The sequence below is a fragment of the Physella acuta genome, unplaced genomic scaffold (assembly GCF_028476545.2).
Source record: "Physella acuta isolate Inbredline_101_S28 unplaced genomic scaffold, ASM2847654v3 ptg000066l, whole genome shotgun sequence".
NCBI classification, from domain to species: Eukaryota; Metazoa; Mollusca; class Gastropoda; family Physidae; genus Physella; species Physella acuta.
In genome coordinates, this window is record NW_026731586.1 from 82,492 (window position 1) to 97,500 (window position 15,009).

The window sequence follows — 15,009 nt, forward strand, 5'->3', positions numbered from 1 at the left end:
CACGTGATTTGTGTGTATAGCAAATATAGGTCAAATGAGAAATATGCGTCTTTATTAGTTGACCTTGAATAAGAGTTCACGAAAATTACGTAACCGGGGACAACTAAGGCTCTACACATTGAAGGAAGTCCTTTCATATGTAGTGTGTTACTGTAGTGTAGTAGAATTACGACAGCAAGACATCAAAATACCTATTCATAAGAGTTAGTCAGTGAGCAGGTGCAGCAGAGTTATGTAACTCTATGCCTGAGCTAATAAAATATAGTTTTCATGAGTTTTGCAAGTGATTCTACATCTCCTTGCATGTCCGTATGTTTAGTTTGTGATATTTTATTGTTTGTGCATGGATATTTAGAGAAACATGTGACAGTAAAAATAGTAAAATGACCCGGACTAAAAAAAAGTTAAATTACTGTTTGGTCCATAAGTGCCTGATGTCGCGTTTTCGCGACATACCGTAATTATCATCAAAAATAAGTCATAATTCAAAAACAACTATATACATCAAATTCAATGTCAGTATGATGAGAGAAAATCAGCACAAATAATTTTTTACACGCTTGGAACATAATTCAGGCATTAAGGGGTTAAGTACCCTAAAGCCTGCGTTGAAATGACCCTCTGTTTTTCCAATAAAATACAAAGATTATATAGGGAAATACAACTGGTCAGTTTTGACCGCTTTACGAAGTTTTCCCAGATATGCCGAGTTTTTTGTGACACCCCAAGGCGTTCTCCTACCACCTCACAAAATATCAAGGGGGGTCGTCGGAGGAAATTTTTTTTCGTAATAGAGCTCATATAAAGAGAATTTCACTCGCGGTCACATTTTAGCCCTCGTCGAGGGCTTTGAGTGAAACCGACAGTTTTCCCTAAAGGTCAAGCCATTGACCTAAGAGTATGCAAAAATTTAGCCAGATATACTGAGTTTAAGTACCCTAAAGCCTGCGTTGAAATGACCCTCTGTTTTTCCAATAAAATACAAAGATTATATAGGGAAATACAACTGGTCAGTTTTGACCGCTTTACGAAGTTTTCCCAGATATGCCGAGTTTTTTGTGACACCCCAAGGCGTTCTCCTACCACCTCACAAAATATCAAGGGGGGTCGTTGGAGGAAATTTTTTTTCGTAATAGAGCTCATATAAAGAGAATTTCACTCGCGGTCACATTTTAGCCCTCGTCGAGGGCTTTGAGTGAAACCGACAGTTTTCCCTAAAGGTCAAGCCTTTGACCTAAGAGTATGCAAAAATTTAGCCAGATATACTGAGTTTAAGTACCCTAAAGCCTGCGTTGAAATGACCCTCTGTTTTTCCAATAAAATACAAAGATTATATAGGGAAATACAACTGGTCAGTTTTGACCGCTTTACGAAGTTTTCCCAGATATGCCGAGTTTTTTGTGACACCCCAAGGCGTTTTCCTACCACCTCACAAAACTTCAAGGGGGGTCGTCGGAGGAAATTTTTTTTCGTAATAGAGCTCATATAAAGAGAATTTCACTCGCGGTCACTTTTTAGCCCTCGTCGAGGGCTTTGAGTGAAACCGACAGTTTTCCCTAAAGGTCAAGCCATTGACCTAAGAGTATGCAAAAATTTAGCCAGATATACTGAGTTTAAGTACCCTAAAGCCTGCGTTGAAATGACCCTCTGTTTTTCCAATAAAATACAAAGATTATATAGGGAAATACAACTGGTCAGTTTTGACCGCTTTACGAAGTTTTCCCAGATATGCCGAGTTTTTTGTGACACCCCAAGGCGTTCTCCTACCACCTCACAAAATATCAAGGGGGGTCGTCGGAGGAAATTTTTTTTCGTAATAGAGCTCATATAAAGAGAATTTCACTCGCGGTCACATTTTAGCCCTCGTCGAGGGCTTTGAGTGAAACCGACAGTTTTCCCTAAAGGTCAAGCCATTGACCTAAAAGTATGCAAAAATTTAGCCAGATATACTGAGTTTAAGTACCCTAAAGCCTGCGTTGAAATGACCCTCTGTTTTTCCAATAAAATACAAAGATTATATAGGGAAATACAACTGGTCAGTTTTGACCGCTTTACGAAGTTTTCCCAGATATGCCGAGTTTTTTGTGACACCCCAAGGCGTTCTCCTACCACCTCACAAAATATCAAGGGGGGTCGTCGGAGGAAATTTTTTTTCGTAATAGAGCTCATATAAAGAGAATTTCACTCGCGGTCACATTTTAGCCCTCGTCGAGGGCTTTGAGTGAAACCGACAGTTTTCCGTAAAGGTCAAGCCATTGACCTAAGAGTATGCAAAAATTTAGCCAGATATACTGAGTTTAAGTACCCTAAAGCCTGCGTTGAAATGACCCTCTGTTTTTCCAATAAAATACAAAGATTATATAGGGAAATACAACTGGTCAGTTTTGACCGCTTTACGAAGTTTTCCCAGATATGCCGAGTTTTTTGTGACACCCCAAGGCGTTTTCCTACCACCTCACAAAATTTCAAGGGGGGTCGTCGGAGGAAATTTTTTTTCGTAATAGAGCTCATATAAAGAGAATTTCACTCGCGGTCACTTTTTAGCCCTCGTCGAGGGCTTTGAGTGAAACCGACAGTTTTCCCTAAAGGTCAAGCCATTGACCTAAGAGTATGCAAAAATTTAGCCAGATATACTGAGTTTAAGTACCCTAAAGCCTGCGTTGAAATGACCCTCTGTTTTTCCAATAAAATACAAAGATTATATAGGGAAATACAACTGGTCAGTTTTGACCGCTTTACGAAGTTTTCCCAGATATGCCGAGTTTTTTGTGACACCCCAAGGCGTTTTCCTACCACCTCACAAAACTTCAAGGGGGGTCGTCGGAGGAAATTTTTTTTCGTAATAGAGCTCATATAAAGAGAATTTCACTCGCGGTCACTTTTTAGCCCTCGTCGAGGGCTTTGAGTGAAACCGACAGTTTTCCCTAAAGGTCAAGCCATTGACCTAAGAGTATGCAAAAATTTAGCCAGATATACTGAGTTTAAGTACCCTAAAGCCTGCGTTGAAATGACCCTCTGTTTTTCCAATAAAATACAAAGATTATATAGGGAAATACAACTGGTCAGTTTTGACCGCTTTACGAAGTTTTCCCAGATATGCCGAGTTTTTTGTGACACCCCAAGGCGTTCTCCTACCACCTCACAAAATATCAAGGGGGGTCGTCGGAGGAAATTTTTTTTCGTAATAGAGCTCATATAAAGAGAATTTCACTCGCGGTCACATTTTAGCCCTCGTCGAGGGCTTTGAGTGAAACCGACAGTTTTCCCTAAAGGTCAAGCCATTGACCTAAGAGTATGCAAAAATTTAGCCAGATATACTGAGTTTAAGTACCCTAAAGCCTGCGTTGAAATGACCCTCTGTTTTTCCAATAAAATACAAAGATTATATAGGGAAATACAACTGGTCAGTTTTGACCGCTTTACGAAGTTTTCCCAGATATGCCGAGTTTTTTGTGACACCCCAAGGCGTTCTCCTACCACCTCACAAAATATCAAGGGGGGTCGTCGGAGGAAATTTTTTTTCGTAATAGAGCTCATATAAAGAGAATTTCACTCGCGGTCACATTTTAGCCCTCGTCGAGGGCTTTGAGTGAAACCGACAGTTTTCCGTAAAGGTCAAGCCATTGACCTAAGAGTATGCAAAAATTTAGCCAGATATACTGAGTTTAAGTACCCTAAAGCCTGCGTTGAAATGACCCTCTGTTTTTCCAATAAAATACAAAGATTATATAGGGAAATACAACTGGTCAGTTTTGACCGCTTTACGAAGTTTTCCCAGATATGCCGAGTTTTTTGTGACACCCCAAGGCGTTTTCCTACCACCTCACAAAATTACAAGGGGGGTCGTAGGAGGAAATTTTTTTTCGTAATAGAGCTCATATAAAGAGAATTTCACTCGCGGTCACTTTTTAGCCCTCGTCGAGGGCTTTGAGTGAAACCGACAGTTTTCCCTAAAGGTCAAGCCATTGACCTAAGAGTATGCAAAAATTTAGCCAGATATACTGAGTTTAAGTACCCTAAAGCCTGCGTTGAAATGACCCTCTGTTTTTCCAATAAAATACAAAGATTATATAGGGAAATACAACTGGTCAGTTTTGACCGCTTTACGAAGTTTTCCCAGATATGCCGAGTTTTTTGTGACACCCCAAGGCGTTCTCCTACCACCTCACAAAATATCAAGGGGGGTCGTCGGAGGAAATTTTTTTTCGTAATAGAGCTCATATAAAGAGAATTTCACTCGCGGTCACATTTTAGCCCTCGTCGAGGGCTTTGAGTGAAACCGACAGTTTTCCCTAAAGGTCAAGCCATTGACCTAAGAGTATGCAAAAATTTAGCCAGATATACTGAGTTTAAGTACCCTAAAGCCTGCGTTGAAATGACCCTCTGTTTTTCCAATAAAATACAAAGATTATATAGGGAAATACAACTGGTCAGTTTTGACCGCTTTACGAAGTTTTCCCAGATATGCCGAGTTTTTTGTGACACCCCAAGGCGTTTTCCTACCACCTCACAAAATTTCAAGGGGGGTCGTCGGAGGAAATTTTTTTTCGTAATAGAGCTCATATAAAGAGAATTTCACTCGCGGTCACTTTTTAGCCCTCGTCGAGGGCTTTGAGTGAAACCGACAGTTTTCCCTAAAGGTCAAGCCATTGACCTAAGAGTATGCAAAAATTTAGCCAGATATACTGAGTTTAAGTACCCTAAAGCCTGCGTTGAAATGACCCTCTGTTTTTCCAATAAAATACAAAGATTATATAGGGAAATACAACTGGTCAGTTTTGACCGCTTTACGAAGTTTTCCCAGATATGCCGAGTTTTTTGTGACACCCCAAGGCGTTCTCCTACCACCTCACAAAATATCAAGGGGGGTCGTCGGAGGAAATTTTTTTTCGTAATAGAGCTCATATAAAGAGAATTTCACTCGCGGTCACATTTTAGCCCTCGTCGAGGGCTTTGAGTGAAACCGACAGTTTTCCCTAAAGGTCAAGCCATTGACCTAAGAGTATGCAAAAATTTAGCCAGATATACTGAGTTTAAGTACCCTAAAGCCTGCGTTGAAATGACCCTCTGTTTTTCCAATAAAATACAAAGATTATATAGGGAAATACAACTGGTCAGTTTTGACCGCTTTACGAAGTTTTCCCAGATATGCCGAGTTTTTTGTGACACCCCAAGGCGTTTTCCTACCACCTCACAAAATTTCAAGGGGGGTCGTCGGAGGAAATTTTTTTTCGTAATAGAGCTCATATAAAGAGAATTTCACTCGCGGTCACATTTTAGCCCTCGTCGAGGGCTTTGAGTGAAACCGACAGTTTTCCCTAAAGGTCAAGCCATTGACCTAAGAGTATGCAAAAATTTAGCCAGATATACTGAGTTTAAGTACCCTAAAGCCTGCGTTGAAATGACCCTCTGTTTTTCCAATAAAATACAAAGATTATATAGGGAAATACAACTGGTCAGTTTTGACCGCTTTACGAAGTTTTCCCAGATATGCCGAGTTTTTTGTGACACCCCAAGGCGTTCTCCTACCACCTCACAAAATTTCAAGGGGGGTCGTCGGAGCAAATTTTTTTTCATAATAGAGCTCATATAAAGAGAATTTCACTCGCGGTCACATTTTAGCCCTCGTCGAGGGCTTTGAGTGAAACCGACAGTTTTCCCTAAAGGTCAAGCCATTGACCTAAGAGTATGCAAAAATTTAGCCAGATATACTGAGTTTAAGTACCCTAAAGCCTGCGTTGAAATGACCCTCTGTTTTTCCAATAAAATACAAAGATTATATAGGGAAATACAACTGGTCAGTTTTGACCGCTTTACGAAGTTTTCCCAGATATGCCGAGTTTTTTGTGACACCCCAAGGCGTTCTCCTACCACCTCACAAAATATCAAGGGGGGTCGTCGGAGGAAATTTTTTTTCGTAATAGAGCTCATATAAAGAGAATTTCACTCGCGGTCACTTTTTAGCCCTCGTCGAGGGCTTTGAGTTAAACCGACAGTTTTCCCTAAAGGTCAAGCCATTGACCTAAGAGTATGCAAAAAAATAGCCAGATATACTGAGTTTAAGTACCCTAAAGCCTGCGTTGAAATGACCCTCTGTTTTTCCCTTAAAATACAAAGATTATATAGGGAAATACGACTGGTCAGTTTTGACCCATTTCCCGATTTTTCCCGGACATGGCGAGTTTTTTATGACACCCCAAGGCGTTCTCCTACCACCTCACAAAATTTCAAGGGGGGTCGTCGGAGGAAATTTTTTTTCGTAATAGAGCTCATATAAAGAGAATTTCACTCGCGGTCACTTTTTAGCCCTCGTCGAGGGCTTTGAGTGAAACCGACAGTTTTCCCTAAAGGTCAAGCCATTGACCTAAGAGTATGCAAAAATTTAGCCAGATATACTGAGTTTAAGTACCCTAAAGCCTGCGTTGAAATGACCCTCTGTTTTTCCAATAAAATACAAAGATTATATAGGGAAATACAACTGGTCAGTTTTGACCCACTTCCCGATTTTTCCGAGATATGCCGAGTTTTTTGTGACACCCCAAGGCGTTCTCCTACCACCTCACAAAATTTCAAGGGGGGTCGTCGGAGGAAATTTTTTTTCGTAATAGAGCTCATATAAAGAGAATTTCACTCGCGGTCACTTTTTAGCCCTCGTCGAGGGCTTTGAGTGAAACCGACAGTTTTCCGTAAAGGTCAAGCCATTGACCTAAGAGTATGCAAAAATTTAGCCAGATATACTGAGTTTAAGTACCCTAAAGCCTGCGTTGAAATGACCCTCTGTTTTTCCAATAAAATACAAAGATTATATAGGGAAATACAACTGGTCAGTTTTGACCGCTTTACGAAGTTTTCCCAGATATGCCGAGTTTTTTGTGACACCCCAAGGCGTTCTCCTACCACCTCACAAAATATCAAGGGGGGTCGTCGGAGGAAATTTTTTTTCGTAATAGAGCTCATATAAAGAGAATTTCACTCGCGGTCACTTTTTAGCCCTCGTCGAGGGCTTTGAGTGAAACCGACATGTCTGCCCTACGGCCAAGCCATTTACCTATAAGCATGCCAAAACTTAGCCAGATGTAAAGAAGGTAAGTGCCCTAAAATCCGTTTTGAAATGACCCTCTGTTTTTCCAATAAAATACAAAGATTATATAGGGAAATACGACTGGTCAGTTTTGACCCACTTCCCGATTTTTCCGAGATATGCCGAGTTTTTTGTGACACCCCTAGGCGTTCTCCTACCACCTCACAAAATATCAAGGGGGGTCGTCGGAGGAAATTTTTTTTCGTAATATAGCCCATATAAGGCGCCGGTCAGTCGAGGTCAGTTTTGACCCCCTCTCCGTATATTTTTCGGCCAACCGTCACCGGCCTTCGTGTTCTATCGCCCGAAGGCACCATCGTGCCAAATTTGACGCGCCTGCGGCGCCGGGAAGTGCCCTATCGGGCACTTGACCACTTTGCTTTATATATAGATATATATATATATATATATATATATATATATATATATATATATATATATATAATTCTCTTCATGGACACCACGACGCAGCCAGACGACTATCTAACTCTCATCTGCCCCCTCGCTCACCAGTCTGGCGAGCTGTGGTTCACGCCGAATGTTTTCAATCGTAGAGCAGTGTCGAATTAGTGACGGCTATTAAGGGCAGATAATTTAGCTTTTAAAAGATTTGAAATTAAGTGGAGGTAACTAAGGGGAGGCTGCTTTTTTGTGAGTGGGTGAGAATCGTCGTTTCACGAGCTACTGATAGTGTTTTAAAGCAAATATTTTCATTGGCAGCGTTGGTACTGTCGAATTCACAAATTATAAATTACTGAAAAGTAGAAAGTAAAACAACTAAATAGCAGCGTATGCTACGCCGCAAGTCGGCTCGGATATAATGCATATCACTTCCCTTCACTCCCCCGGTCACCCCCCCCCCCATCACTCCCACCACACCCCACTACTCTCCAACACTCCTTGACTCACGATTGAAAAAAAATAAAGACGACTGGGCATAGTGCTGGCCACATTACCCCTTTCATAAGCGGATCTCACAGTAAGCGGGTGAACCCTACCTCACTTCAGAGGCGTAACGATCATTCTCGGCGCCAGGGGACAAACTTTCAAGTTGGCGCCCCCTCGGGAGCAAATTTTCAATTTGCACCCACCCTCCCCCCCCCCCCCCAAACTTTCGATTCGCACCCCCCCTTCCTCAAACTATTTATAATTTGCTTTTCCAACCCATTTTGGCGCCAACTTGGGTCGGCGCCCGGGGACATATGTACCCCCCCCCCGCCCGCCCCTCGATACGCCTCTGCCTAACTTACCCTATAAGCGACCCTTCCCGGCGCCCGAAGACAAACTTTTCGATTTGCACCCCCCCCCTCAAACTTTCAATTTGCACCCCCCCCCTCAACCTTTCAATTTATTTTTCCAACCCATTTTGGCGCCCCCTTAGGTCGGAGCCCGGGGACATATGCCCCCCCCCCCCTTCGCTACGCTACTGACCATCCAACACCTACCGCGTTGACGGGGGCTGACATGTAGGGGCCGGGGTGCATGTAACTGACAGCCTGGTCACTGAGCCCGTAGATGATGAGGGAGAACAGCATCTTCTCCGAGCCGCGCATCTCGTGGAAGCCGGGCTCTATATCCGTGTTGCCCACCCGGTAGTCGGGTTTACCCAGAGCCTGGATCCATTCAATACTGTAAGAAGACGATTGGCACTGTGACATTATGACATTTGACAAGTGGGCTATAATCCGTCGACACATGTGACGTATTGCTAATTTGGAATATGTGTATATATATATATATATATATATATATATATATATATATATATATATATATGTGTATATATATATACATATATATACATATATATATATATATATATATATATATATATATATATATATATATATATATATATATATATATATATATATATATATATATATATATATATATGATTATATATATATATATATATATATATATATATATATATATATATATATATATATATATGTGTGTGTATATATGTGTGTATATATATATACATATATATATATATATATATATATATATATATATATATATATATATATATATGATTATATATATATATATATATATATATATATATATATATATATATATATATATATATATGTGTGTGTATATATATATATATATACATATATTTATATATATTTTTATATATATATATATATATATATATATATATGATTATATATATATATATATATATATATATATATATATATATATATATATATATATATATATATATATATCACAAATATTATATCCTCTCTCAGTAAACTTCGTGGAGTTAACAGTCTTAAAAATTTGTTTTGCAGAACTGAATGTTAAGAGTGATTGTAAGATTCTACCTAAACATATGCCTTAGAATCGCACTATTTCTTCTTATAACTGGGTGCCTGACACAAATGAACTCTACTTCATCTGCCCAATGTGTCTTGGGCACGAATAGGAAAATTCGATAATATTATTGATATGTCTTAGAAAACTGGCTTCATAGATTGATAAAAGCAACAACATTGCAGGATTCTACCTAGGTATTATTATTTAAGAATTTTGGCTTCATTAATTGAAAAAAAAAACTTTATAAGACCACGCCGACCCCTAAATATTATCTTATAAATCCAACTTCATGAACTTAAAAAAAAATAATTATAAGATTCTAACTAAACACACGAACATGACCATTGACAACAAACAAACAGGACAGATGTAACCTACTGTGCAGGCAGCTGCCCGTCATCAAACCTTAGGCGGATAACAAACTCAGTTTTGACCGTGATGACAATATAATGTGTTAGGTGTACGAGCTCTTGATCCGGGGTTCTGTAAGGGGGAAAAAATCATTGAAAATAGTGTTTCTTTCAGTCCTTATGGCCGGGGGGGTTGTTCTTGAAACTTTCGGGGGCGTCGGATTAAAATGTTAGGGCCGATTCTAGCCGGAATAAGATACGCATGCGATACGCATGCGCAATGGAGAGAAACTACGACTTGCCTTAGCGGCGATGTTTTAGATGGTACTGCGCATGCGTGTGTTTACAACCGCAGAACCCTAATACCAACCCTAATCCTATCCTTAACCCTATCCCTAATCATATCCCTAACCCTAACCCTAGCCCTAATCCTAACCCTAGCCCTAATCCTATCCCTAACCCTATCCCTAATCCTACCCCTAACCCTCATTCTAGCCCTAACCCTGCGCATGCGCAGAGCTATCTTTTGCCGACTAGGTGGAGACTTTGGGGAGAAGAATCTTCTTCCGAGTAGACACTTCGAAATGTTTGTGCAGGACACTGGCAAAGGCGGGGGGGGGGGGGGGGGGAGATAATAAATGCCCCCCCCCTTCTCGAAAAGATGCATGAAATTAACACTGGTCGAAAATAAAAAAAAACAATGAGAATTAAGTGTTTGTGGCTGAGACCAAACTAACGGTCAGTGTGGACGAAATGTGTGTACATAGGACCCAAACACACAGCAAGAACACGAATGGCGCGTACACGCGAGCTCAAGGTCACGATGTAGAACAAGATTTGTGTACGCACTACTAAATATATTCACAGTACGAATAAAATATGTGTACGTATGGCCGAGCATACACGGGAAAATTACAGGGTAAGGAAAAAAATATGCGGAAAAAACGACCGAACATACGCGAAAAAAATACTTGATAAGGAAAAAAATTGCGTTCGCATGACCGAACATACACGGGAATATTACACGGTAATTTTGTACCTAGGCCTACACAACAACGAAAGAGAAATAATTGTATGTAGGTCTGTACAACGACGAGAGAAAAAAAATTGTCTATATAGGCCTACTCAACGAGGAAAGAAAAAATAATTGTTTATGTAGGCCTACTCAACGATGAAAGAAAAAATAATTGTGTATGTAGGTCTGTACAACGACGAGAGAAAAAAAATTGTCTATATAGGCCTACTCAACGAGGAAAGAAAAAATATTTGTTTATGTAGGCCTACTCAACGATGAAAGAAAAAATAATTGTGTATGTAGGCGTGCACAACGTCGAAAGAAAAAAATAATTTTATATCTAGGCCTGCAAAACGAGCAGAGAAAAAAATAATTGTATACGTAGGCCTACTCAACGTCGAAAGAAAAAATAATTGTGTATCTAGGCCTGCACAACCACCAGAGAAAAAATAATTGTGTTTACAACCCAACAAATCATTGAGAATAAAATGTGTGTAAACAACCCATCAAATTATCGAGAAAAAAAAAATGTGTGTAAACAACCCAACAAATCATCGAGAAAAAAAATGTGTGTATGCAACGCAACAAATCACCCAGAAAAAAATGTGTATACAACCCAACAAATCATTGAGAATAAAATGTGTGTAAACAACCCGTCAAATCATCGAGAAAATAAAATGCGTGTACTTACGCCCAAATGTATTCGAAGTAGAACAACTCTAAAGGAATAAGACTCCCAATCGCCGGGTCTCCGAAGTCTTCGAGGTTAAACGAGGCGTCCTCTCGTCGGCACGCGGACCGCATCAGGTACATCACCTGGATGCCTTTGTTGCTTACTATTAGTCGAGGCTCGGGCAGAGTCAGCTGAGAGAAAAAAAAAACCGCGAAGGTTACTTCCCATGTTATATTTGAAACAACCAAAAAGTATAACGTAAGAGTATAACAGCTAACAATTATAATAAGCATCAGAGTCAGAAATCCGCTTAATTCTTGCTTTCTTTAGTAGTAATAGGGGGGGGGGGGGGGAGGGGTGAGGAATGGGGTTTCTTCTTTTTTCTTCTTCGTTCTTAATTTTAGTGTTTAAATGGATCCCCCCCCCCCTCCAACACAATTGGTTATGGGGTTTAATTTAAAAGAGTAAAATACCAAGTTAATATTCTATTTAAATGTATTCACAGTTTAAAAGGAAACTATTTTGAAACCAAATTTATTTAAAATATCGACCAATTTTTCATGCCTGTTCTTTAATTTTCCACCACCCCCTACCCACCCCCTCCCAAACTCGAGCGACCCACCCCACAGACAGCTCACCTCCACCGACTGCCCCACTGTTAACAGCTCGTGACTGTCATATTCCTCATTCGTCCTGTACACCGAGACAAAGGTGTCGGCCTCTGCTGCCGTTAGGACCGTGGTGCCGGGTAGCCGGTGCGCCATGATCCTGATGGAAATGTAAAACATTCCGTACATCTGAGTGGGCGGCAGGACTTCTGTGAGAGAAAAGTTCCACAGTCTCTTGTGGGTTTAAGTAGTTTTAGGTTTTACCAACCAGATAATAAATAAATAAATAAACAATCAAACAAACAAACAAACAAACAAACAAACAAACAAACAAACAAACAAACAAACAAACAAACAAACAAACAAACAAACAAACAAACAAACAAACAAACAAACAAACAAACAAACAAACAAACAAACAAACAAACGAACAAACAAACAAACAAACAAACAAACAAACAAACAAACAAACAAACAAACAAACAAACAAACAATCAAATAATCAATCAAACAAACAAACAATCAAACAAACAAACAATCAAACAAACAATCAAACAAACAATCAAACAAACAAACAAACAAACGAACGAACGAACAAACGAACGAACGAACAAACAAATATATATATATATATATATATATATATATATATATATATATATATATATATATATATATATATGTGTGTGTGTGTGTGACGGTGACGATTTTTTTGCCGTGATGATGCTGTGATAGAGATAATATTGTGATGGTAATGATAAAGTGACGTCGACGATGTTGTCGATGATGTTGACGATGATGTGACGGTGATAATGTTGTGACAGAGATGACGATATAAGTGTGACAATGTTGTGCCATCGAGTGCCAGTGACGTCTACGTGTCAGTCACCCAACAGTCCAGCACCACAGCATGGTGCCTTCACTAACCTGACGTGTAGTCTGCTGTACCCTCAGCCACCTCGTCCGGACCATCACATAGAAAGGCTGGGGTCCTACCTTTGCAGTTTCCTGAAATGACCCCAATAGGAAGTTGGCCCTCGATTTTAGTGCCTGAAAATATCAAAACGAGGTTAGTACATTCAAATTATTCATAAACAAATGCATTCGATTTTGAAATGTAGGTGGTAGAACACTTCCGAGCATAGATGTATGGAGAAAAGCAAGGCAAGAGCCTATGACAGTGCAAATAAGAAGGAGGAAGTAAAGATGGGTTGGATACACATCCACTGCGAAAAGCTCACCCAAATGTGACATGCTAGGCGCTTGAGTGGAACCCCCAGGGAAAGCGGAAGAGAGGGCGCCCAAGACAGACCTGGAGGCGGAGTCTTCTTGAAGAACTGAAGCCAATAGGGATGTCTTGGGAGATGTCAAAATTAATAGCAGAGGATAGGAAGAAATGGAAGCAAATGGTGGAGGCCATATGTTCCATAGGGAGCAAAGAGGACTAAGTCAAGTAAGTCAAGTCAATAACGATTTAGGGTTACAGTTACAGTAATGGTAAGATCATCGAAAAAAACAACCCCGCAATGTTTCGATATACATTTGTTTTAGGTATATAGATATATCTCTTCGCGTTTATTCAACATACCTGTCAACGATCCCGAGTATTTGTCCTCTGGCATACAGTTCAAGACATTGAAGGCTTGTAGACTAAGGTAAAAAAAAATCTCTATTGAGTTATCGTAAGAAATATAGGGGCAATGGTCGAATATCCAACACAAAACAACGTATTTTGGATGTTGTTTCCTGATCCCGAATTCACGCCGGATGAAGCCAGTAGAGAGCTAGACTGCTAACCCAAGAGTCTCGCGTTCGAATCCGGGTTCAAATCAGTGTCCACCCAGCTCTGATGGGTACCTAACTTATGTTAGGAGCATAGTGCTGACTACACTATCCCTTCGTATGCCGAGGTCTATGAATCAGATGAACTCTACTTCATCTGCCCCATGTTTTTCTGTTTTTCGTGGACACTGACGGGATTAAGAAGAAGAAGAAGAAGTCAAATGTAATGTTTAAGTAAAGGGGTATTTTTAAAAAATACATTTTCCAGTATCTCTCTGATAATGTAAAGGCAGTGCCACCCCCACCCCCTCCCCCACACACACACACTCACACACCCGAAGTCCATTGCTACCATCGGGCGAAATATATAAACATACATATATACATTAATAAAAAAATTTACCATTGAACCATTGTTTTCCCTATTTCTCAGTACTTTATCCCCGGGAGAAAAATGTCTAAAAGAATCAAAGCACAGAAATACAAACACAAACGCGCATCTTTATTTTTAATTTTTAACTAGACTACCCGTCATCCGTTGGATAACTGTGGGTTTCGGGGGTCATCCATCAAAAAACATCACGTCTGTCACTCAGAGGCATAGCGACCCTTCCCGGCGCCCGGGGACAAACTTTTCGATTTGAACCCCCCCCCCCCCCCCCGCAAGATTTCGATTTGCACCCCCCCCCTCAAACTTTTGATGTGCACCCCCCCATTCAAACTTTCGATTTGCACCCCCCTCAACCTTTCAATTTATTTTTCCAAACCATTTTGGCGCCCCAACATATGTCCCCCCACGCGCCCCCCTTCCCCCCTCCACCTCCCCTTCCCCCCCCCCCGCCTCCCCTCCCCCTCCCGCCCCCCCCCCTCCTCGCTACGCTACTGCAGTGTCACTTATCGTCACAAAAAACAGATCCCACATTCAAAAATATGTTTTTTATCTTTTAAAAACACCGAAAACACCGATTTCGGACTATCCCTTCATATACTGACGTCACATGTGACCTACTCAACTCTACTTCACCTGCCCAGTGTCCCGCCAAGTCTCAGACAACATGTTTTTATCGTTTAAAAAACGATTCCAGCCGAGCATGTCTCTGACCACACTATCCTTTCATATGCTTAGGACAAAGAAACAGATGAACTCTACTTCACCTGCCTTG

The 15,009-nt window shown here is 40.4% G+C and overlaps 1 protein-coding gene across 1 annotated transcript in view; it reads right to left on the reverse strand.

The window, feature by feature from the left end:
• The window catches only part of LOC131951630 (uncharacterized), a 44,677-nt gene that overhangs the window by 21,266 nt on the left and 8,402 nt on the right, over positions 1-15,009 (reverse strand). The window contains exons 7-12 of the mRNA XM_059313973.1: positions 13,653-13,714; positions 12,992-13,114; positions 12,095-12,273; positions 11,475-11,647; positions 9,797-9,901; positions 8,527-8,710 (exon numbers count right to left, since the gene is read on the reverse strand). Of these exons, the coding sequence (XP_059169956.1) occupies positions 8,527-8,710; positions 9,797-9,901; positions 11,475-11,647; positions 12,095-12,273; positions 12,992-13,114; positions 13,653-13,714 (826 nt within the window). The remainder of the gene's footprint in view (positions 1-8,526; positions 8,711-9,796; positions 9,902-11,474; positions 11,648-12,094; positions 12,274-12,991; positions 13,115-13,652; positions 13,715-15,009) is intronic.